The sequence below is a fragment of the Varroa destructor genome, unplaced genomic scaffold (assembly GCF_002443255.2).
Source record: "Varroa destructor unplaced genomic scaffold, Vdes_3.0 BEIS01000003.1, whole genome shotgun sequence".
Taxonomy (NCBI): domain Eukaryota; kingdom Metazoa; phylum Arthropoda; class Arachnida; order Mesostigmata; family Varroidae; genus Varroa; species Varroa destructor.
In genome coordinates, this window is record NW_019211456.1 from 35,849,996 (window position 1) to 35,875,406 (window position 25,411).

The 25,411-nt window shown below is 37.6% G+C and overlaps 2 protein-coding genes across 10 annotated transcripts; both read left to right on the forward strand.

Annotated features, from left to right (window-relative positions):
• The first annotated feature begins 152 nt into the window (after positions 1 to 152).
• LOC111246972 (DNA repair protein XRCC1-like) lies at positions 153 to 12,933 on the forward strand. 6 transcript variants are annotated; one of them, XM_022797442.2, is made up of 10 exons: positions 153 to 288; positions 1,525 to 1,642; positions 2,058 to 2,213; positions 2,666 to 2,811; positions 3,126 to 3,278; positions 3,397 to 3,620; positions 10,218 to 10,401; positions 11,044 to 11,239; positions 11,505 to 11,838; positions 12,199 to 12,933. In XM_022797442.2, exons 1-10 carry the CDS (start codon positions 238 to 240, stop codon positions 12,335 to 12,337), a joined length of 1,701 nt encoding a protein of 566 aa, XP_022653177.1. In that variant the 5' UTR covers positions 153 to 237; the 3' UTR covers positions 12,338 to 12,933. The 6 variants fall into 6 exon arrangements, with proteins under 6 accessions (XP_022653177.1, XP_086840626.1, XP_022653179.1 ...); XM_086984500.1 differs by having other exon boundaries at positions 2,666 to 2,706; XM_022797444.2 differs by lacking the exon at positions 153 to 288 and adding an exon at positions 623 to 763.
• A 2,550-nt stretch (positions 12,934 to 15,483) lies between these two features.
• On the forward strand, positions 15,484 to 25,161 carry P5CDh1 (delta-1-Pyrroline-5-carboxylate dehydrogenase 1). 4 transcript variants are annotated; one of them, XM_022798254.2, is made up of 13 exons: positions 15,484 to 15,573; positions 15,950 to 16,017; positions 19,420 to 19,654; positions 19,971 to 20,093; positions 20,272 to 20,347; positions 20,549 to 20,709; positions 20,966 to 21,103; positions 21,396 to 21,510; positions 21,596 to 21,838; positions 22,151 to 22,367; positions 22,625 to 22,878; positions 23,453 to 23,586; positions 24,406 to 25,161. In XM_022798254.2, exons 2-12 carry the CDS (start codon positions 15,971 to 15,973, stop codon positions 23,566 to 23,568), a joined length of 1,725 nt encoding a protein of 574 aa, XP_022653989.1. In that variant the 5' UTR covers positions 15,484 to 15,573; positions 15,950 to 15,970; the 3' UTR covers positions 23,569 to 23,586; positions 24,406 to 25,161. The 4 variants fall into 4 exon arrangements, with proteins under 4 accessions (XP_022653989.1, XP_022653986.1, XP_086840627.1 ...); XM_022798251.2 differs by having other exon boundaries at positions 23,453 to 25,161; XM_086984501.1 differs by having other exon boundaries at positions 15,545 to 15,573; positions 15,927 to 16,017; positions 23,453 to 25,161.
• The last annotated feature ends 250 nt before the right edge of the window (positions 25,162 to 25,411 follow it).

Sequence of the window (25,411 nt, forward strand, 5' to 3'; positions counted from 1 at the left end):
GCTTTGTAGACCTTCGACTTTACAAACGTGCACCAAAAGCTATTTTGTTCATGGGTAGCTCTGTCGAAAGCGCTGGGATGACTGAACTTCCGGGTGCAATAACGCGACCTTTATGACGACAAAGTTCGGAGCTCCATAGAGGCCGAGCAACTCGTTCCACATAACAGTAAAGTACGGACAAAACATTTGTGTTTCATCGCCGTTGTAGTAAAAAAGTGGTGCTGTATCTGCTTTAAAATGGCTTCGATAAAGTTTCAGAAAGTGGTCAGCTTTTCAAGTGAGGCCAAGGTAAGTCGCTGGCTTCAGAAGCGTTGACGCTTTCAACGTATTAAACATGCCTGAATAAATTCACTTAGAGCGTCACGGTATTCTGGCGCCAAACAAACACTTTATGCAATATATTACACAGATACTGAGAACAACTACTTGGAGTTTTTGTGTACTTTGCTTATTGTTCTTCAAAGAGGACTGCTCCGACTATGAGGTTGGCTGGCATGCTGTTATCTCGACTACACCAGCACCCGATAATCGTGCTTGTTCCCTCTGTGTCGATGAAAAACTACAGCAAAACTCGATTGTATACATGTATCGGAGTGTGTTAAGAGTTTTATTCTAGTTAATAGTGCATAATAAACACTGAACAGTAGAGACGTGTGATTATAGGTTAAGACAGTAATAGACTGTGCTAAGTATAATATTTAAGACCATTAAGCAGGAAAAGTATGTAATTTAATTTAAGAACGAGCGCGCTAAACATAATATGGTAAAATTGCATACAGAATTATACAGCACTAAATATGCGAAAATTTACCAATGAATTTAGATGTCCGCTTTATAATTAATTGATATCTTTTACTTATAGATATCTGTAGGAAACTAGGCATCATAGCTTAATTAATCTTATTATTATATGCTTTATTTGTATTATTAAATTTAAATATTCCATATAAATATATATATATATAAATGGCCATATATATGTCAATAAAAGTTGTGCCAATTTTAAATATGAACCTTTGAGACGTTGAAATTAATTTTAACAAATTCTCAAATTTTTTAAAATTCTATCAAGCAAGGATGAATTTTATTAAGTTACCTATTGAGCCGGTTTACCAACGTTTAATCTCGGGTACGCAAGTATTAGCCCTTAATGAACAAGTAGGCGTTGTGAGTTCTTTATGTTGGATATTATACAGAACTGGTCTATAATAGATGGCAACGATATATTATGGCTGGGCAGGAATAAGCTTTAGCGATGTATAGTAACGGTCCATAGGCTCTCTAAGACTCATTGCGTTCCCTAGTAATTAACTTCTTTCTGTTGTTGGATGAGTCGTTTGTTCAACTAAAGTACGCATTAACACATTCTGCTAGGTACTCATGGCATAAACGGTTCCTTTCATGTGCGCAGCGGAACAGAAACGCCTTGATCTGCTTAACGTATATTTTAACCATATTGCAGTTACGTGTCACGAGAGAATATATTATTTAGCTGTCTGTGTATTTTGTATATGATTTTCACAGGCATTCCCAGCTTCAAACCTAATCACCAGTGATAGGTATAAAAAATGGCAGACCCTAAGGGCAGGTGAAGGCAAAGCGTTTGTTATAATAAAACTCGAGAAACCAGCTGTGATCAGAGGTAAATATCTTCTAGTGATTTCAATGGCGTAACTGACATTGTCGCAGTTGGTGTCGTATAGGGTTCAAGACATGCATAACGACTGTCTGCCTAAGCTCTCTTACCGCCCGAAAACTTCGTATTGCAATTACAGAAAAAAATGACGTTTACTCTACTGAATTACAATTTACCCTAGGTCAATCTAATATCTATAAGTTTACTTACTACTTATATAAGCTATATAAGTAGTAAGTAAAGTAATAGAAATTCTAAAACCAATTAGTCTTTGCCGACCCGACAAGAGCATTGTTCACTATTTTATTAGTATAATTGGCTCGCATACTATCCCGATCACTACACACATAGCGATGCCAGTACAGGTGAAATGAGTGAAAAAAGACTTACATAATTTGTATCATCTATTTGTTTAAGCCAGGTATTGACATCGGCAATGAAGGCAGTGCGTTTATCGAGGTTCTGGCATCAGCAAATGGCAAAGACTTCGTAGTTTTACTTCCTACTTCATCTTTTATGAGTCCTATGGAAGCTCGCAATGATGAAGAGCGCACCCGTGTACGAATGTTCACAAAACGTGAGTCATCCTTACTCAGAAGCAGTTTATATTGAGTTCTATAGAGTTACAGGATGGAGAGATACAAGTAGATACATTTGATTCTAATTGTTTTTGGTTCAGTACTTATATCACTTTAGGTCGTCCTAAGGTGAAACAAAAAGATGTTTGAATACAATGAATACAATTGAATACAACCGGATTGTTTTATTATTAGTTTAGATCGGCCCTGTTCGGTAGAGTTCAAGCAAATATACGAAAACCAAATAAAATGAATGATTTGTCTGTTGACCGTTAACCGCTTGAGATCGTCATGTCGAACGGTGTTGGTAACGTCTTTTTGCTGACATTATTTGCTGATTATATTCAGATCGTCATATTAATGACGACAGCCAAATCAAACTTTTAATATTTGGCAAAAAACCATAACACTATATGCACCTCTCTCTCAACGAACACAATTTCAATTGCAGTGGCTGAGAGTGCGTGCGCGAAAGTATGGTCGTATATCAAGGTAATATGTTCCCAGCCGTTCAATAAAACAAAGCCGTTCGGCATAACCTTCATTCGAATTCACGGACCAGGCAAAACAGATAAACAGGACAATTTCGATCAAAGGGTATAGAAAATACCTTGTAATTTGACTGTACATTAAGAAAAACCTTTTCATAATAATTTCAATGCCCATTATTAAAGTTCTATCAATGATTAATAATATTAGGCGGCCTTCAGCTTTCTACAAAATTTTTGCAGCGTTAATGATTGTAACCTCTGGGGATCCATTCCGAAGCTCGTTCAAAAACATTTACTAAATTTGATCGCTTCTATCGAAACGAGCTATTCTATTTATTTTCGTTCGAGTTGAACTAATAGTGCCTAATAAAACCGTCAGACATTACATGGCTATATTTTATTATTTTTAACTTCTACTAGACAAGCTTGAGTCAAAATGACACATTGATGTGCAATACACAAGAAGCTCAAAGCAGAAAAGGAACGGGACCGTCAAAAACAACAGATACTGAGACGAAACAGTTGGCACCTCCAAACCGCGGCCGGGAGGTCGAATCCGATGACGAAATTGAGGTAAGTGCGACCCAATCAGTTTACTATAAGGGCATATCCTTTAAGCAATTACAAATATGTAAACAATACATTTTTTTTTATTTAACATAGCCGAAACTAATTGAAAGCCACATTTCAGAGAGAAGGTGAAGCAGAGTCCTTCGCATCACGGGCGGACTCTGCACACCCTAGCACGTTACGTCAAAGTGCGCCAGGTTCAGTCAAGAAATCAAGTCAAACGGAAAAAGCTGCGCAAAGGCCTGATCCATCGAAGATTATGCAAGGTGTTACCTTCGCCCTCAGTGGATTTCAAAATCCTCTTCGATCACAAATTCGGATGCAGGCCCTGTCTATGGGAGCCAAGTAAGGTCACATGTTCAATCCCACAGCAATTCACAAACATATTTAGTTATTAGGAAAAATAATAGAACACGCGCTACAATTTTTACTGTTTTAAGTAGCTTATGATTTAACATTTATTTAATATTTAACAGTATATTTTTGTTTATTCAATGGACCTAATGGAATTTCATCATATATATAATATTTATTTAGTTCAGTAATATATGTCAGATATAATTCCACATACATATGTAAAAGAGTAACACTGAATGACATCTTAGAACCTTTTTTTGATTGGCTTCACATTTAAAGAGGCATGTATGAACCCGTAGCTTTGTTGAATAAGTAAATACGCAGAACATTATTTTTTATTGGACTAATCTGCACTGACTGTTCCGTAAAGCTGCCCGAAGCAGTTTGGTAGAATTAACTACCATGAACGTGTTAATTTCGGATATTAATTGTTGAAATATATTAAAATGAATCTTGTTTGCTCAGTCAATTGAATCAGGTGGTTCGTAATTTAGGACAAACATTTTTTACTTTATTTGCAAGATATTCTCATAAATATATTTAATATATTTACTAGATAGCTTTAATCATATTACTCGAATGTATACGTAGTTATAGAAGAGAAAAATGCTTAACCAACAACTTTATGCCAAAATTCGAAAAATGAGCATAACACAATGAAAACAACTATCTCTGGATCGCACTATGTTGAAAATAGCATTGAAGGTAAACAATGATTTTGTTTGTCCCTTCTGCTGTGTGATTTGAAGATAACATATACCAATAATTTTTGTCCGTTATTGAAGTGGTGTATTCTGTTTTAAATATTACCTCCCTGCAATATTTGTTTTTGATGGCTGCGTCGTCTGCTGCGCATGCTTTTGCTCACTGAGCGCAAGTTCTTTGTCAACACCTGGTGGTTATTAGGGTTGAACAATAATTTGAAGTATAAGAATGGTGACAATTCTACTATTATTTCTAGTGTAAATGTCGAAAAAAAGCTACAAAAGCTGTTGGTAACTAACTTATCAGATTCTACATGAATTTTTTTATCTTGTATTTATCTTGTAACGTAAAGTGCCAAACTAATCTCCTAATCATAGTTTTCGTTCAGCTCCACAATTTCTTTGTCTAGAGCCTGCGCTGCCTATAAAATAATTTTAGAAAAAAAAGTCATGGCGCTACGTTGTTTGTATTTAGTCCAATGCAAATTATTAGACCTCTATCCTTTATAGAGCGTGCCGCCGGTACTTTTTGCAGGCAGCAATAGCAAATACTAGTGTGTTTCGATATATGCTAAACAATTAATCCGTGTCTTAAGGCATGGAAATGCATACCCAGCAGACCTGGGTTAGAAGCGGGGTGGGACATGGCCCCAAAGAGGATATCTTCACACAGATTCGTAACGTCTACAGAGAGCAGGGAGCACACCCGGAGGGGAGACAAGAAATGCTTCGATTACTCGAAAGCACAAATCTCTCGGTACGCAAGCAGATTGTTCAAGAAGTTGTTCGTCTGGGCACATTTGTTCTACACTGTTCGCGCCAAGAACTTGAGAGGCTGTGCGATTTATGTGAAGTGGATGTGACTGCAAATTCGTTCGATTTACTGTTGGGGTGCGCAATGCGATTTCGCCACTCCTGGGAACGATTAAATCGATCGACCCGTGAACTTGAACCAGAAAAGCTTACGACCGTAACTGATATTGTCGATTTTTTGCTACAGCGGGGAGCCAACATAAACGTCACGAATTATGAAGGTTTAACGGTGCTTCAGAAAGCAGCAGAGGAACGATGTGGCCTGAGTGGACTTCATGTACTCATCTCGCGAGGGGCTACAGGACTAACGGAAAACGTGGCACTAGATCCAATAAAGAGTGCAGCTCTTCGACAGGATATAACGGAGTTTGAACGACTGATAAGTCAACCAGACATTGAACATGAGCGGGTTGTCGAAGCGATGGAATTACTTTGGGCCATCAAACCTGAGGCCCGAAATCGTGTCCCGCAACCACAGCAATGCAATCAATACCTATTAAAGGGCCTTTTCCGGAGAGAAAAAAACAGCATACCACAAAAGCAATGGGTAACGTCATGTCCATTTCTGGCTGGCGCTCGCGTGCTTAACTCATTTAACGATCTCTATCGGTACGGCAAGGCGGAGGATACCGACGAACATGTCCTCAGCGCAATATTGATTATTGAGAAGGCATTTGGTAGTATCGATGCAATTGATATTGAAGTCGGGTTAGCTATCATGCAGATGGCGGCCAGCTTCTGTGGCTCGTCAGCATTGTTGTCTCGCATTCTTCGGGAACTTTGTGTTAAACCCAATTTCCCGCTAATGTTGTGTGTTCCTGTAATGAATCCTCGAGCTAAGGATCTGACTTTTCGAAATTTTGCATTAACTTGCGTTGCGCTATGTCGCGTGGAAGTGCCAAGAGCTTGGCGATGGGATCTTGTGAATCACGTACGTTTTCTTCTCAATGGCTTGTCAGGCAAGGATAGCCCAGAGGCGCAAGTAGCAACTCTCCGTAGCAACGAGGAACGGACGGCAGCTTTATATGCAATTGCGTTTACGATGGACCAGGCCGGTAGGTGGGGTGTCGACGGTCTAGCAGAAGAACGTTGGCTACTCGAGCTTGTCAAGGACGGAGCCAATGTTGGCGCTCGTGGATGGTCAGGTCGAGGTGCTGACCGGAACTCACCAGCGGCATTGGTACTTAGCTGTTCGGGCTATTCATACGCGGTGCAAAAGGCGTTTCAGGACGCAGTTGGTTGCTGCGGTCTAACTCGTCGGCCACAGCGGCTAGTCACAGCCGTTGAGCCCTTAAGGTGTCTTGCGGCGAGGCTGTTGCGCCAATATCCTGCCGAGCTGACGGAGGAGTTGAACCATGTTGTTCTTCGAGGTGGCGTGATTCTTAAAGATTTCGTTGATCTACATCCAGTGCCTTTTAATGTGAACGTTAGTAAACGACCGCGTCTTTCCGATGCAAGTCACAGCAGGTATTGGGACTGATTGATCAACGAGTATGCGAAAACAAAATGAGATGAATGCGTTATATGGAGATTATGCGAATAGTTAAATAGACAGTTAACGATATTGAAGAAAATATTTATAGGAAATGCCGCTGCTGGCCGATGTAGACACTAATACAATGATACCTACAAGCTAGTACAAGTTAGGCAGCAAACTGATGCAAATCGATGCAGACGTTGCTAAACATAAATAGTACAACATTAAAAATAGACTTGTTCATGCGACTTAAATTATGAAATATAGGGAAAGAAGTATAATAGGAAATATATATATATATATATATATGAGTGTGAAAGAGATGTACACTAAATTATCTAGGTATTGATAACCTCTATTGTAATGATGTGTAAGCTACTGTGAAGTCACCGGTTTTGCGACTCTACACTATCGAGCCATGGCACAATCGTGTCACTAGTAAGCAAGCAAGTTTCACGTAGCTTATATGATAAAAACAAGAAAAAAGAACATCTTTAGTGTGATCTGTAGAAGGCGACAATGATTTTACCAACAGCATAATTATTGAGTGATTTCAAGGGGTATATCACTGCATACCAAATGCTTACGTCAATAAACAAATCCCTGTTTTTCTTTTATAAACAACGCGAGGCCTTGGTCATTTTGTGATCATGGTTGCGTATTTATAATATTTACTCTTGATAATTACTGAATTTTGCCTTGGTTAATATACAAGGTAAAATGGGTTAACCTGGGTAGTTTTTTATTGTTCCATTTTATTATGAAACACTGCCGCGTTTTACCACCAGCCATTATACATTTCTGACCTGTGATTTACCATTAATCATAAAAATAACAATAGTAATAACCATAAGAAGACAAAGAGGAAGGAGAAGAAAAGAAATGTGGCGAATTAATTTCTAGTTCAAGCCAAAATATATCACAGTGTATATCGTAATGCTGGTTTTGTTTGGCTCATTACCGTTTCTACTTGGTTGGAAAAAAAATATGATAATACTGGCTGCATATACATAACTGCACATATCCTGACGGACGATTTCCTGTCATAGGTAAAGACAAATAAGACAGTAATTTATGCATGTCAACCATGTTAAGACACTACGGAACCGTTATATCGGTTTGTAGAAATTACTAGCGCTTAGTAAGTTTATATTGGCGTAGGTGCTTAATGCCTTTATTCTTCAAACCAAGTACCACACATCCACTCTAATTTAGAATCCTAAAGAAAAGCATAAGGTATAGTAATGCATTTATCTAATGTACCTGGGGTTAAACCACTCGAATGAATCTTAATCAATTTGGGAAATTCTAGCATGTTTTATTCGGCCAAAGCAGCTCTTTACGTTAACCTAGAAATACATGTCTTACTCATAGCATTAAAGGTTAATCCGGAAGAACATCTCAGTGAAAAGTGAGAGATACGTTAAATGTTTGCTGAAGTTTTACTATCATTACAAAATCATTACTGAGATTTCGTCATGGTGGCCTAATAGTTATTGGTCGGTAGCAGCATCAGGATACGATTTGTAGTCAAGGCATTCACCATTGATGAAGGACCCCACACCACGTCTTCGCTGGGCCTGACAAAATGTTGCATTAGAGCACGCTGTACATAAAACTGTTTTTATAGATAAATAAAAATCTACAAATATTATGGTTTTACATGTGACAAAAACGGTGCTTTTTGTTAGTAATTCATACGGAAACATGTGTAGTTGTGCCTTAATGTGAATATCCTAATCTTATTTTTCAGTCTCATATCTGTTTATAAAAAAATTTCCCTATCTAGGAAAAAAATTTCCGTAGAGAAAAAATAAAATGGCTTCTATAAGTTTTTCAACCGAGGTTTTAACTGGCCGAATCATTTGTTGAACATTGTTTGCGGATGATTACAACTGCTAACAGAACAATACATGAATCACAATTTTGAATCATTCTTAGAATGACCAGACCACTTATGACCCAGGTGTTTTGTATTAGCTGAATCCAATCATACTCTTAGAATAACTAGAAGTTCGCAAAATATTTTAATGTTTGTACGTATAGCTAGCCTAAGAAAAAATAGCATTTTTTTTTCTGCTTATTTTATGATTGATGTACCGATATGAGTTATCCAGCGTCTCTCGGTTTACCAGCCAAAAATCAGCACAAAATATCTTAAACTTGCTCAGAGTCCGGCTGAGCATCCTACGAATCCACAAGAATTGTTACTTGAAGCTAGGTTAATTGTTTATACAATCAAGTATAGAACAGTGGAAAATACAAGTCATGCGTGGAAAAGTAGGTTTAAATATAAGATGGCTTATAGGAAGTACGCTACCGAGAATACCATTGACTAACAAGAAATGAAGTCTTTTTCCGCTATAAAATGAATGTAATTTGAAATCGTTTTATTGATTTTTGAGGAAAATGTTGCCTGTGTTTACAACTTTTTGCAATAACGAAAACTTATGCTTAAAAAACTTTACTTGAGCCACTAGCCTAAAAAGCTGTGAATATACGTTATTAGGTTTAATTATTATTATGATCTTTGCAGAAACACGATGTAGAACCTCTTTTATAATAAAAAACTTTTAACAATTTTGTGTGCAATAGTTGCTCTTGAATATTCCTAGGTTTTTTTTTTTCAGGAGAAAGGTATCTTTTTAAGTTCATCTAATCTATTAAACAAAGAGGTGTCAATTAAATAGAAGTAAGAATTACATTTTCGAGCTTATCTAGAAAACGTCAAACCTATGTCAATATAGTGGGTATATCGTAGTTAACGGATCTTAGTCATGCAATGGGAAAAATTTGGTTTGCGAGCTAGGAATACGTAAAGAGAAATTCAAGTTTAAATGTCTAGTTGTTTTTGATTGCTTTCTCTTTATTTTTTCCTTTTATTAGATTAATTCACTTTTTGAACAACCCATAGAAATACACGTTGACTTCTTTCGCAAGGAACACAAGGTACACGTGCTCCAAATTACTTCCACGGCTGATAGCCTTAAGCTTATGTTGGGGACAGTACACTGTAATTTTTTTACGAGAAATGATGATAGTAATATACTACAAATACAGACACACCGTTTTTTCTTCTGTCAATAGCACAATATCTACTTGAAAAGTATTTTTGTCTGAGTTTAACTCTGTATAGAACAGCAGTCCCAGTCTGTACAATACTGAATATTTCAAAAGCTTTCAGCGAATCTTAGCTTCAAGTTAAACTATACGGCAGTGAGTTTGTCAACGGCACCATAGCAGTTCGCCAGGCTTTAAGTGGGATAATACATTCTACTGCTTTTATTTTTGTGAAAATCTCTGCAGCAATATTTGTGCGCATTGTTGGCATAGGATAAAAAAAAGTACATACGTTTTGAGGCCTTACAAGAAAGCTTTCTGGATGATTATTGAAGACAATTGAAGACAACAATCTAATAGATGGTTTGGTGCAACTCTCTCAAACTAGAAAAAGCAATTTGTAATGCAAATCACTTGGGTGTAAGAATTTGTTAGATATAACATTATACTATAATTATTGTCATTGATAATACGCACGCAGTCACACCTGGGTGTACACATGTTTTGTGCTTGCTATATGTGTGTGCCTAGATACATGCCTGACTGGAGTGATGAATGCACACACTTAATCTGTGCATTTGCGAATACGCCGAAATGGGCGCAGGTAGCAGCCATTGGCGGTAAAATTGTTACGCGCGATTGGATCGATGCTTGTAAACAGGCCGGTGCGCAGATCGCTTGGAGAAATTTCAAATGCGGGAAGTATCGAGACAAGGTATGTAATGATGCGGTAATGATACTTATCTTTTCCAAAAGTTCAATAAAGTTGACGCCTAAGGAAAATTGCATAAAGATGTAATTTTTTTTTAAATAATCAGAAAGCTAAGGTAAGACGAGGTAAAATGCTTTTTAATTTCTGGATACCGATAAGAGGTTTGCATCGTATCATTGTTTGGGTCGTCAGTTGCAGGTTTACGCGCTATCGACTACGACAGTGGCTTCATATATATATAAACTGTAACTTAAATTTTGAAATTATTCGTTGAATTAATTTTGTTTCATTCTATGAATATAGCTAAATCTGTGTCCACTATGTTAGTGAATGTTAAAAAATGCGTTCAAAAATCTTACGTGATAATCTCTTACCCCTTTGATAAGACACGAGTATGTGTATCTTGAACTGAAATCCTCACTAGTCTCTGGTGCAGGCCAAACTGTACATGCATACGTTACTTACACGTACACTACGTTCCTTTAAAATATTCCTCAAAAGAGCAAATTAACACATTACTTGACATATTCATTCCTACAATCTGTACCGTAATCTCCCGTCGTATCCAGTATGGTAGCTTCTAACATAAACTCGTAATGCTAAGTGCGTATTACGAAAAGGTATGTCATATGCTCATATATAAAGGTACTTGACGTCGTCGACACCCCCGCTGACGACGACTCTGAGGCCGATAAAGAAGAGGAGGCCACAGACGACGGGGACAGCGATTATATTCCTACTAAGGAGGAACAAATTGACATGAGCCATGAAAAGAGGGACGATGAACTTAATGAATCACTTCGAGTGAAGGGTGACGATAACTATGAAGATCGTGAAGAAGGTAAATCTAGAATTGTGCGTAACGCAGTAATGTAGTAGCATTTTCATAAAGATGTTCAATACTGTGCCGGCTCTGGGAACTGGTAGCGCTGATGCGTGGCATACAAAAACCTACGCCAAAATGAATAAAATGCAAAAAGACATAGTTTTTCCAGTACTAGCGAATTATTGAATACATTTTCATGATGTTGTAGAATACAATCACAAGATACAGATTAACTCCGTTATATGTGGCTAATTTTTAACTCAATTTTCTATCGCCTTAGATGAAGACGACTTTGTGGATGACGATAGTCGTCGGAAAAAACGACCCAGGAGCAAGAAACGGTTTGGAGTCAAAAGTAAAAGCACGCTTAGTAAAGACGGTGAATGTAGCAGAAATGGCACTAAATTACAAAAGGTGGATTCACCTTCAAAGCAGAAAACAACAAAAAATTCTGAATCCCTGGACGAATCAATGGACGAGGACGACGACGTACCAGAATGGGATGGCGGCGATCTGGGACGTTTTTTCGGTGGAAAAACGTTCTACATAAAAAGCGATGTTGAGAACGAGGAGGACAGAAACACTCTTGTGAAGTACATTGTAGCTCATTGCGGGTTAGTTAAGTCACGTCAGTCACTTTTTGCGCTCTTGTGCGCAGTATGACGATACATAAATGAGGTTACATATATGGGCCTAGCTACTCATTATATACAGAACAAGAGGTAAATAGAACCGTAAAAGGACCAGCTTACATAACTGCTTAATAACACGCGAATTGAATGATACCTGTTTGGTCTCGAAAGACTGATCTACTACGCTTTGTATGTAGTCGTCTTCAGTAGTTCATATTTAACTAACTGACCGTTTCATTACCATCGTGTGCATTTTTGATGTGCTACTGTTGTTTGGATTATTCGCTTAATTCTGTAAGATAGACGTTGCTACTTATCAGTAATCTGGATGCTTACTTTCAGAAGTTTAACCCGCAATGCGGCCGCAGCTGATTTTGTGGTTTCGTGGGAAGCAGAAGAGCGGAGCAGTAGTGCGTCCTCAATGCGCAGCCCCCTTTGGGTAGTCAAGTGTCATCAGGAGAACAGGCTTGTTGAGGAGTAGCAAACCGCTTAGCTGTCGATATCGCAGTTCATCGACCCACGTTTGCTCTGCATTCATTTTTATCGGGGCCACTACTCGGGAAGAAAGGCGCTTTTGTCGAGAATTCGTACACCATTTGAAGTACCTCACGTCAAGACACAATGTATAATAGCCTGTCAGGAAGATTTCCAACTAACTTATATTTCACCAGACCCATCGTAATTATGTCGCCTTTACGAGAACTGCTGCTGAAAGTTTTTATATAAGAAATCTAGTCTAAGGTTATTCGAATATTGCAATTGAAGGTTGATTGATTCAGTTCCGCATCCGCATATCTCGAACACATGTATGAAATATAATATGTAAATGCCCTAGTAACGACTTATATTGCTCCTTAGCTATATTATCATTCATATACAATCATCTGCGCAAGTATTGTTATCATCGTCTTTGTTGGCATAAACTAACAAACTTTTCTGGCCGGTGACTCAAAAATCTTCAATGAGTCGTCGGATCTCTGCTGTTGGTGCCTCAAAAAAGGATTGTTACTTATTGCATGTTTCAAGCCAAAACATGTCTCATGAAAGTGATTAAATGGTATAGTATTATAAATTGTTTTTATGTTTATTTTATCTGTTTCTACGCTGTTAAATAGTGCTATTAGTGACTTAGAGAATACGATTTTAATCAATTTTTACATTGTAGGGTGTAAAATACCGCTTCCACGAAAGACGTGGAAATGTTTTTCTTAACTTGTAAGCGTATGTTTATTATGCAAATATTTGTATATTGTACATAGAGTACAAGGGCGATCTCAGTGGATAGTTTTATGTGGCGTATACAAGATTTGAATAGCAAGTCATCGCTTGATTTTGTTTAAAAAGAAAATTTACTCTGTATAAGCGTAATTTCCATCAAGTATCCAGTTTAAAACTAATATAAGTAGTATTAACATTGCAAAATATGCATCAAAAAATAGATTTTGATAATACTGAATACAGAAAATCATGTAATCACCTCTATCGTTTCTTACGACGATGATTGATTAGTCAGGAGGTAAATGCTTGAGGTTCTTCATATATAAAACAACCGAACATTCTAGGTAAGATTGACCGAAACTTACCTCCCACTGATTCGTAAAGCAGTAATCAGTAGTCTGACTTCTTTACGCTACGTTGTATAAATTTTACACCTTGTTGTTCAGCACCTTTCCTAGACTCTATAGCAGTAAGATTATTGTCGGATCAAAGTCGACGGTTAAAGTTAAGTACTAGAAATACCAAATGTTCATAGCACTTGCTTATAAAGATGGGCATTTTAAGATGTATTGAATCAAAAAGCCGCTTCATTTTTCTTTTCCAGCGAGATGTCGAGTTCTTACAGACTGTTTTATCTCGGTATCTAAATGCTATTTAATCCCAGCTATAGTCTTAGCAACCGACTAGTTATTGCGAGTGACCTCGCAAAGTTATACCTGTGACACCTGTAGTACCAAAAAATATAGAATGCATAATGATCCTACGTGAGGATGGAAAGCTGTATTCTCGTAGAAAATTAACTGGCTACAACCAAAAATTATAAAATGATTTGTATGTTATAACTAGTTAATAGAATTATTGTGGAATTTCTGAAAGCTTCTTCTACTGCTACAAGAAACTCATCTCGTTCTACAGAACAGAAAGCATAGTACGTTCAAAGGTCTCTTGTTCATTAACAAAAATCTCATTGTGTAAACTTCCTCTGTAGTTTGTGCTCCGATATTTTATATTAGTTGTGGTATTTTCTGCTAATTAATGTATCTTTTTTTCTACAATTAAATAGTTGCTTTAATCAGTACTATACAATGTTTTATGATCATTTTCCTTATCTAGGCCGATTTTCTTCAGTGAACTGGTTTTTACTATAAAAAAGCGAGTAAGTATGGGCTCCGGGAGGGCTTATCGTAGACATAAACTCAACACTAAACCTGCTATTAGCAGTCATTTTAATTTTTTGCGTCTTTTTGAACAATTCTTGTAATTAAACGTTATCATATTGCCAATATCGAACCTACGCATCGTCGAAAAACGACTTCTGATTATTGCTTTTTTCGAGGATTGGTCGTGTTGACCGAACATGGTTGGGATTGGTAAGCAAGAAATTCCGGTAGGTGTCGCATTGAGGAAACGTCTCCAGAAATCGAAATTCGCAATCAAATTTGAAAACCGAAGGCGAACCCTCCATAAAATATTAAGTATATTTTTATTAAGAATAGTTTAGCTGCTTTGGTTTTGAATTGCTGTAAATTTAAAGTAGATTGCAGTACCTCGCTTCGAAAATCTTTTTAATTTACTCTTGTTGATGTTACTTGGAGTTTAATTATGTTAATTGAAGCAAGATTCGTTTTAAATGCGGTTGACCACCCAAAGAATAATTCCCTCTGCTCGGATTCTTCTACGCAGCAAATTTCTCAGATTTTTCTCACAATTAAGGTTGTTGTTTAATAGTTTCAGATGGTTGTTAAATATTCGAAACTCTCAAACAGCTCCTTGCCGTCAAAAAGAAAAGAAGAAGAGCATTGCGCAAAATATCAAAGCAAATTTAGTGCTTTTTATCTAAGCAATACTTCAGGTGTTTTTAAACCACTTTTAAAGTTTATGCCAGCTACCCAACTACCTGCTCCTTGAAGCCAGTAGTTACTCATATATAGCGCCCCATTTTCCTTTTATTATTATTATTATTATTAGATTTTTTATTTTTTATTTATATTAGAATATTTTAGAATTCTTCTATTTCAGTATATTCATCAGCGTGTTCTTCATCTCTCATCGAATCAGCATTTTAGTTATACTCTTTTTGTGCTGCGGTAAGTAACACTGATGACTTAAAATGTCACTCAATATTCATTACGATGTGGGTATCTTTTGGTTGCTCGATGAATACTGATATGGAATATTCTGCACCTGCTGGTTGCATGATGTTCCTTTCTACTCAAGCAACAGAAGTTTTCTTTAATACGAGCTGCCTACGTACCAATGCAGACGTGAAAAAAATAGGCCCTCTTCCTGATACGAGTTCTAGATTAGCTGGACATTAATTAAATTAACGTGCACATTCGTGTACACGAAAAGAGCAGCAAACAACTATCTTTGCTAGGCCGTGCAACCGCCCGTCAGCTATTCTACGACTGGAACGCCTTTAAGACCCCTTCTTACCCTGCAATTCCCCTGGGAAAAAGCTGCCTACCATTCGGCTTCTCAGAGTCAGGCGCCTAATAAGTAAGCGACAGGAAACTGTAAACACGTTATTCAATAATCGTTACGAATGTTCTATACTAAACTGAATTACGTACAATGGATGCTAATATCTATTGTGTATTTCACAACTCCACTCAAATCAATTAAGGAAAATCTGCTAAAATCCTTTTATATGCCTTGATGTGCCTTGCGCCCGACGGTCAGAGCGTCTGACTAAACGAATAAGCGAACTATTCCTGGCTTTCATATGAGTTCCTTTCAATAACGGTATCATATTGTTGGTATGGTCACGTACGTCTAGTGTTTACTATCCAGCATACCCATGTTTTTGGGTATTGACAAACTGGTGCAGCCTGTTTGAATTGAGTGTATAGGTTATTGTGTGTTCACATTTCAGGACGACCGACTTCCTGTAAATATGCTTCAATCAGGAGGCAAAATTCTGCGAGCCGCAATTCGTCAGAGGTAAGTGCTACAAGAGAGAATGTTATAAAGTGTTAAATAATGAATCATTAATCATCATGCTTAAAATTAAGCGGGATATTGCCCGACGAGGAGCGCCTGTCTTGGGCATATCTGCGCTACGAGCGATCGGTTTCTGCGAAAAAGAGATATACGAATGCATCGTTTGTACTATCTATCTGTATTCATCAAGTGATAATAAGAGGTACTTTTGACACTGTAAGCTTCATTAAGGGGGTGTTGTGTATAGCTTAAAAACGACAACATGTTTGTCTTGTTAGGAATAACTGTTGGTAGTGGATCGACAACTTAGCTGCATAGATTTGCTGAAGTTTGGTACATAACCGATACGCGGTCTTATAATTTGAACTCCAGCTAAACGGTATTACAGGTAGACATATGTTGACGTAATATATGACAATTAGAAAAGAAATGGTCGCGACACGTCGAGACGTAGACCAAAGTTGTCGATTAGCTCAGGCAAAATTTCAGACGACGTCGTTGTTATCCAACTAGATATTCATGTGTCACCAACAGGCTACATATTTCGTTTCGAAATATTCTTATACTGTTGTTAACTAGAGTTAAGGTGCAGTTACAGATGCGCCTTTTGACTCGGCGTATCTGATACCCAAAGCACGCAATATTGGTACCCTATCTAATTATATATGTGGTATATAGGTGGACTTCGTAAACGCTTAATTTTGCTCGCGGTATCTATATGCTTTGAGTAAACCTTATTCTGCATTTATAGCCATCACTGAGAGCACATAATGAAAGTTTCATCCTACATAATGGGAAGAGCCTCTAAACGTCTTTGTGGTCTTTCTCCGTTACTACCGGGCGCGAGTGGGCCAGAAGAGGCATTTCCTGTGGAACGGCACTCGCACTATGGTTCATGCGCTGGCAAAATGTTCGATCTCCTCAGGCTGACTTTGTGCGTTGTCAACACTACAGCCGTGCTATAATGCAAGGCTTAGTTAACAAGTCTTATCTGTCCTGAAGACTGTCGAGAGTGCGATCGATTCGTAGAAATCTAGATGCGTTTAAATCATGCATTCTAACTTTGAGCCCACAAAAACCAATATGACCCTGCTCTTTGAATGTTAAAATGTTTTTAGGTCAATATAGGGACAACTGACATCGTTTGAAACTTTGTTTATAACTTTACAACTTCCGGTATCAGATGCTTATCTCACGTTACTATTTAAGGTAAAATTATAACACGTTTTTTTCTTGGCAATATCTACATATATGTCGTAAGCTCAACTGTAGATGAAGACTCATTTTAATCTGTCATAGGAAATCTACGAGTCTAAATATAGGAAGTCTATGGCAGATAGCAAATAATATAGAAGTTTGAATTTCAGTGCTAAAATCCATTTCTGTATCAGTATATGGCTCACTGTAGGTCTCTGGCAGTGTCAATGCGGAGAACTTTTAACCTTGTACAAAAAAGCTTGAAATAGCATTTATTACGATCTTCGACTCCACTAAATTGATACAAACTTAGTCAGTTAGGGCGAATCAAAATTGGAGCTTTTGAAATAATAAATCATATTTAGGTTATATGGTTATAAAAAGCTAAGGAGATTTGTGCATTTATATTTATTAACGTATTTCTTGGAAAGGGTGATCGAACTTAAATATTTAAGTTGAAAACCTCTAGCTTGGATTTAAATATTTAAATCCAAGCTAGAGGTTTTCAATCATTACAGCTGATGAGTGGAACAAGATTGCGGATGTACCAGGAACTACCCGAAAAACATCATAGTTAGAACACCTAAAGCCAAAGCGTGATATATAAAACAAAAAGCATCTAATTAGATATTGACCCTGTCATTATCATATTTACCTGCTACTCTAAGGTTACTTGAATTAATTTTAGTGACTCGTTGGAAGAGGAGTTTGACTTTATATTTTCTAAACAGGAAACTGCGATTTGTTAAGAAAGATCAGGCCTAGGCTAATATAAAAGATGGTGACCTAAAGATTCAGCAGGCTGTCTTACAATGGAATACCGCTCATGTATCCATTTCCAAGGTTGGAGAACCGTTTTAAACCATTTCAGCGAGACACCATTATTCGACTCAAACCACTGTTATGAACTTTCTTGATCTAATTCATTTGACGAATTGTTTTTATTAATACTTTACACAGTCAACGTAAATCGTAAACTTATGCATGGTTGTTAATTACGTTAATGTATGTTAAAAAAGACTGATGATTAAAATTAACGTAAACAGTTAGCCGAGCCATCAGTTGACCAATATGCACAAGGTAAAATCTAATTGATGCAATGCGATAGGAACAGTTAAGGAAGCTCAAATGATTTCGTAGAGACTGTGCTTATCTTACGACGACAAGGTGGACGCGTTTCCTACTGCGCAAGTACGGCGCTATGAGAAGCAGGGAATGGACAACTGAAAAGACACGGCTTCCACTAAACAGGCAGGCAATGTGATAAGCAGACCGCTAATGACGATGTAAACATTGATAGTCGAAAAAGCAATTACAACATAGCAAACATTCAGCTGAGGAATATTTCTGCGTTGATAGGCATTCGAGGTGATTAGGAGAACTACTGCCTGTAGATATCAATCAAGGATGTGAAAGATTAATTTGAAGTTTACGTGGAGATTGGCCTGAGATTTCAGGCACCATCATTCCCGTTATTTTTTACTTAAAAAGACCGTTGAAAATGGCGAAGAGCTGTAGAAACAGGGACGGTCTTTTACGAAAGTAAGGCGAAATAAAAGGTTGGCAAATTTCTCTGTTGATAAAAAATTCTTACCATATTTTGGATGTAATTTTTTCGTGATGTAACAGGCACTTGTTAAGCTTCATAATAGATAACACATAAGAACCTTTTTGTTCTTGAAGAATGTTGTGTAACTTTACAAAAGAGTTGTTCGTGCTATACAAAATAAGCCAGATAAACGTATTTGCCGATATAGAATATATTCCCTTTTAAATAGCATTTTTACCGCTAGCCGTTTCATTTAACTAAATAGTAAAACTAACAAGCAACGATTGACCCATCAGGTTCTTAACAAGAGGGATAATATTCTAATAATAGAGATATAATAATAAAGATATATAATAATAAATATATAATAAAGATTGGCGTTAATAAAATCGTTGTACTGGTGCTATGATATCATGGAGTTTCTACGTGTTCATACGTGTATACGTTTTTCACCAAGTGCGGCAAATTCTGCCTTAATCAATGAAAACAGGGTACCGTCACCGATCGTATTTATTACGGCGTAGTTGCTACCTTATGATATGGTTGATATTTTTCGAAGAAGTACTATCCAATACTATTTTCAGTAGCCAAAATGATATGTTAAGGGCAGGGGTAGTTAACCGTGTTCGGTATTTTACATGTCTTCGGCGGTGCAGCTCAACTAGTCGGATTGCTGTTCAGCAATGTCGAAACGCTAGTGCACTGCAATTGTCGGCGGCAGTTCCCGAGTTCGAAGTTACAAATGAACCAATCCTTGATTATCTGCCGGGAAGTCCGGAAAGACAGCAACTCGAGGCCGCCCTCAACAAGTGGAAGGATGCCACGACCGACGTGCCTATTATCATTGGTGGCAAAGAATATCGTACTGATGTCGTCCGTACCCATACAGCTGTAAGCAATAAAGTCGTTCCAAATCGTTTCTCTTTAATGGCGCACAAATGATATTGGTTTTCTTTATCTAATTTTCATTTAGAGCCACAGCTGTAGGAAACCCATATAAACAATGATCTGGAAATTCCCCATAAAAATTGCCAAAGTAGGTTTTACTTGTGCGATCTGATTTCACCTAGAGAATGATGTAAGCTGGTCACGCATTATATTATTCTGTTTAACAACTATAATAGACAAAACAGTTGTTATTTATTTGTAGGTTTATATAATTTATAGTGTTCGTTATAGATGTATAACGTAAGTAATGTATCTGCAGCCGTTCGATCACACCAAAACAGTGGCCAAATTCAGCTGGGCGGACCCAAACCTCATCCAGAAGGCAATTGAGGATTCTTTGAGCGTTCGCGTCGAGTGGGAAAGGACGCCCCTTGCTGAAAAGGTAATGACAACTATAAGTAATACTAAGATCCATATATGGTATTGCAAATAATTCAACTCGACAGTACCACTTATGTTCATGAGAATAACCTAAATTCTTAAATATTTGTGCGGTGCCCCGATATTTTACTGCATAGGTGTTCCGTACTCTAATTTCGTTTCGGTTGTTTTTCCTGCAGATAAAAATCTTTCTTCGAGCTGCCGATTTAGTTGCGAACAAGTACAGGGCAGATTTATTGGCTACCACTATGATTGGTAACTATTTTGATCATTCGCTATAGTTATATATGAATCACATGATGATAATGACCATAACTTTTTGTAAGTTCCTTTAGTAATTAACGAAGTCGATTGATGGCTTATGGTGACTGCAATAGAAAAGAAAGTGTGCTACAACATTGAAAATATATTTAAACTAACATTAATATTGCAGCATGAATAATGAGTGTATTTCAGGACAGGGGAAAACTATTTTTCAAGCAGAAATTGACGCCGCTGCAGAACTTGCGGATTTTCTAAGATTTAACGCGTACTTCGCTAAGGAACTTGTCAAATATCAACCCATCAGTCCGGATCCATCCGTGACCATCAATCAATATCGACACAGGGGGATTGAGGTGAGTCAAAATAATGTTTTATAGACAAACGAGGCTGGATTCTACGGAGGCTCTTTAGGATCGAGCTCTTTTTTTGTGCACTATAGTTGTGTCATCAGAAGCGAGAGTTTCAAAGAACACGTTACCATGCGTAGTAATATGCGCTTCAAATTATAGATAGTTGAGTCGTTCTCCGACACAGAAGAATTCGTGGGGGCTAATTATTGTATTATATGGTAAGTCTTTTTGCATATATAATTTGCCAATACATTTGTAGGGCTTCTTCACGGCAATTTCACCATTCAACTTCTCTGCAATCGGCGGTAATCTCGCCACGGCTCCGTCACTTATGGGAAATGTCGTTCTCTGGAAACCTTCGGATTCAGCCGTGCTTTCCAATTACCTCATCTATAAGGTGAATGGGATAACATAAGTTATTACAGGAAGCTAGGGCCAGTCTGCGTTACCTGATCCTACACATTTTATCAAAATTGCTAAGATTCATATAATTTCAACGGCATAGACTCATTTATATAAGCACTAACGACTTATTAGCTAGAATTCATATGACCTTTTTTGCCATATTAGTATATTCGGGTTTTTGCTGCGAGTACTGCTAACGGCACATAAATACTATACAATTCGTATGAATAAGGGAAATTATCTATATATACGGGCATGTTTTAAATCGAATGAACTACCTTTAGATCCTGTTGGAAGCCGGCTTACCACCTGGCGTAGTAAACTTCATTCCTGCCGACGGAAAAACGTTTGGAGATGTGACAAGTGCCCACCCTGAACTCGCCGGCGTCAACTTTACTGGTAAGATGATTTTATTTCCAATTAACAGCTTTCTATTATTATTATTATTACTATACGATATCTAACAATATCAGTAACATTGTAGGCTCAGTACCAACGTTCCGCACGATCTGGCGGCAAGTGTCGAGCAATCTGGAGAAATATAAGAATCTTCCCCGGATCTTGGGCGAATGTGGTGGAAAAAATTTCCATTTTGCCCATTCAAGTGCAGATATCGATACTCTTGTAGCTCAGACGACCCGTTCTGCCTTTGAGTTTAGTGGGCAGAAATGCAGCGCTTGCGAACGACTTTACGTACCTGACACGATATGGCCCAAGGTAAAAGAAGGTATGTCTTTTGTCTTTTTGCCGTTTCCTTTACTGACGATGACCATTACAATTTCTCAGAAATATCTAGCCAACGCTACACAGGTTTCAACTTTATTTTAGGCGTAGCAACTCTAGCAAATTTTCTGATTCTTGTATATTTTTTCTCAGTAAGTGTATGCCATTCATTTGGTCTAATGACTTAACCACCGTTCAATTTTGTTAAACAGCCATTTTTTAGTAAGCATGAGTGTATTAAACTCAGCGTTTTGTTCGCGTAGCACTTCTATCGTCTTTGTTTCAAGCGCTATATTTTTCGCGGACTTGTCTGCAGGCATGCTCGAAGCTCATAAGAAGCTCAAGCTGGGCTCGCCTCTCGACTTCAGTTCGTTCACTTCGGCTGTAATCGACCAAACTGCTTTTAAAAAGATCTCAAACTTCATTGAATACGGCAGAGCGAAACAAACGCTTTTGGCTGGTGGAGAAACGAATTCGACAAAAGGATGGTTTATTGAGCCGACTATTTTTCAGACTCAGGATCCAGATGACAGGTTGGTCACCATGAATAATTGTTCGAAAATTCTTTTTTTTTTTCGAAACAGCATTTTTTAATGCATTTTATTGAAACAACGATTATAGGATCTTGCTAGTGAATCTCCGATGTTCTTTCTGCCTGCTTGGCTTGCCTTCGTAAACTTCATTCTACCTCAATTAAGTCTATTACAACAGAATGCGTCGCAACGCTATTTAACCATCTATGACATATTATTGGCTGTTTCTCTTACGTTTCATCTATATTCTATTGCAGGCTGATGAAAGAGGAGATCTTTGGACCTGTTGTAACGGTATATGTCTATGACGCTAAGGACACACTATCGGCTATGCAAAAAGCTCTACAAACATCCCCATTCGGTTTAACTGCAGCGATATTTGCGCGCGAACAAGCCTGGCTCGAAAAATCGACTGAGTATCTAAAGTACGCTGGCGGAAACTTCTATGTGAACGATAAGTCGACTGGAGCAGTTGTTGGTCAACAGCCTTTCGGAGGCTCGAGAATTTCCGGTGCGTATGCAGTGGTCCACAGAGTTTTGGTAGTATTCAGCGCCAAAGAGTGAGGATAACCGACTTTTTTTGACATACGAACACCGAAACATCTTTGTTTCTTCAAATGACAATAAATGCATTCTGCGTTATATGTACAATTAGGTTGAATTTCATTAATTTACGTTTCCTTGTCGTATTCAGATGTTCTATACACACAGGCTAGCGATACTGTATCACATGGTCTAAAAAATTACAACTTTGTATTATATAGGTTTTACGAATCCACTTGAATGTATACATTTATTAGCTTTTTTATCTAATGAAGACGTCTTAAAACAACATGCGACATACTATCTGTCGATGTTTTCCTCATTTATCCTCCTCATCTATCGAAGCGTTTATACGTGTCATCAGACATATGGGAGCGCCGCGTGCAGCGTCTATTGTGAAACGCTTGCTAAAGGTCATGCTCATAAATTTCGTTCCCCCTGTAACGCTAGAGGACAAGTTTAAGGGCAAATTCTGAATTCTGTCGATGATGTATTAGCGAATTGTAGTAATTTATTTGGTTGTACACTTTCTCTTTTTACAGGTACAAACGACAAGCCAGGCGGTCCGCATTATCTGCTTCGTTTCAGCTCTCCGCAAGTTATCAAGCAAACGTTGACGCCACTCACGGAGATTGACTATGCTTACATGAGGCCGTAAGCTGATGTCTGCCAGTGGGTGCGTGTCTATTATATGAATAGCTTTTCAAAGCAGAAGATTTTAATAAAGAGTATTATACCGAGCACTAAATAAGCAGTTGCCAATTCAGATGTATTGGAACGGAAGAGCAGAGAAACGGGGGAGTGCGAGGTGGAAAAAATACATGTTCATAAATTAGTTGTTTTTGCTAAATATTAAAAGGAATATCTGCTGAATTTAAGATTCATTCCTAGAGATACAGTGCATAATAACGCCAAGATTATTAGCCTCGTTGTTTTTGAGGCATTTTATTATGGGCTAGGGCATGACAATCCAATATATTATTATAGAGTACCTGCGTAAGACCATTGTGTGCAAGCAGAGAGTGAATAGGTTAAACCTGCTTATGGATGATTTGTTCGTTGTAAAATCTTAATTCAATTTTTCTTTATCTGAAACTATTGAATATTGACTGATTGAATATGAAATACTGAGTCACTGCTGACTACTTTTTATCTATGTTGCGGCGCACGTATGCTTTAATTAGCAGAAATAGTAGCCCAATATTATTTGAGATAGTTTACTTTTTGTTTCAAACTACAACTATATTGTTCAGATTGAAAAATTTAGGATATCAAGATCGCTACAACCGATCGGAGAGACTGCCCAAACACGGTACTGCAGCATCTGGTGTCTTGTTAAATGGTTAATTGTCATAACGCCAATGAGCTGTATGCGCTTAGGTCCATATACATCTGCTCCCCCCCCCCAAAAGAAAGGACGGTTTCTATTAATAGAGGGAACCTAACAATTGTTTTTTGTGCCTTGTTATCAACGGAACTCTTCACTCACGCGAAGTCTTTCAGTTATTTAGGAACGCTCCAGACGACGAAATAACGCTCATTGGAGCGTTTGGAATTAAAGCCTTTAAATTGAGAGGTTATAAAGTGCATTGATTTGAAGCGCCGTCGTTTAAAGTTCGTAGCTGATAGATGCGGTGTAGTAAGAAGCACCTATGGACTCCAATCAGAGAAAATCCTAATCGTCGATTCCAACCCCAACTACTAAATCCCCGCGGGGAACAATCAGATCCTTATAGAGCAGCATGTCTTGCTCCTCCCAAGGTTTTCGGCTTAATTTTCTTCGAATGACCATGCAAACTGACACTTGAACCTTGAAATTAATTTGGATACTTCCTCAAGGAACGATCTTTTTAATATATCGTATTTATCTTTGTCGCTACTGACCAAAATAATGAAAGTGATACAGATATCAATACACAGATATATATTCTTAAAACGGCACTGGCAAATATCTTTTGTAGGGAAAGAGAAAACCTGAATAGACCAACACTCTGTATTGTTATACTCATATACCCAACAGCAATATATAGATACCTACTAGGTAATAAATATTGTGAAATAATAATAATAATATTTTCCTGATACAACCACCGAAATATCGAAACATGGAATCGAATGACTGTGTTCAGTGTTCGTGAAATTTCCTGTTATCTATTCGATGTAAGTTCCTATATTTGTAAGGGAGTATGCTTCATTGTATCCGGAACGAGGCTGCTATATAAATAAAACTGATATTGAATGTCGTTGATGACACTATCGCTTACTTATTCTAAATATAATGATAATTTTTTTATCTATGGGTTAAATAGCCTATATAAAATGGATTCTCTAATCTTTATTAGCTTTAGCGTAGGATGAGCCGCGTTTCGGTGCAATAATTTATGGCACGTAATTGGTCATACGGACGTCGACGAATATATGCAGGGAAGCTGCGCTATTAAAAAACAAATGGCGTTTTTACAAGAACTTCAAAGCGTTTTGTAATTGCCTACGTGTAAATT

What these genes read in the sequence shown, in the direction of transcription:
- P5CDh1 (XM_022798251.2), top strand. Translation starts at nt 15,971, where the DNA reads ATGCTTCAATCAGGAGGCAAAATTCTGCGAGCCGCAATTCGTCAGAG. An exon ending in TCGTCCGTACCCATACAGCT is followed by an intron (nt 19,655 to 19,970) that starts GTAAGCAATAAA and finishes ATGTATCTGCAG; the next exon opens with CCGTTCGATCACACCAAAAC. An exon ending in ATCGACACAGGGGGATTGAG is followed by an intron (nt 20,710 to 20,965) that starts GTGAGTCAAAAT and finishes ATACATTTGTAG; the next exon opens with GGCTTCTTCACGGCAATTTC.
- LOC111246972 (XM_022797439.2), top strand. An exon ending in GCCCTGTCTATGGGAGCCAA is followed by an intron (nt 3,621 to 4,932) that starts GTAAGGTCACAT and finishes CCGTGTCTTAAG; the next exon opens with GCATGGAAATGCATACCCAG.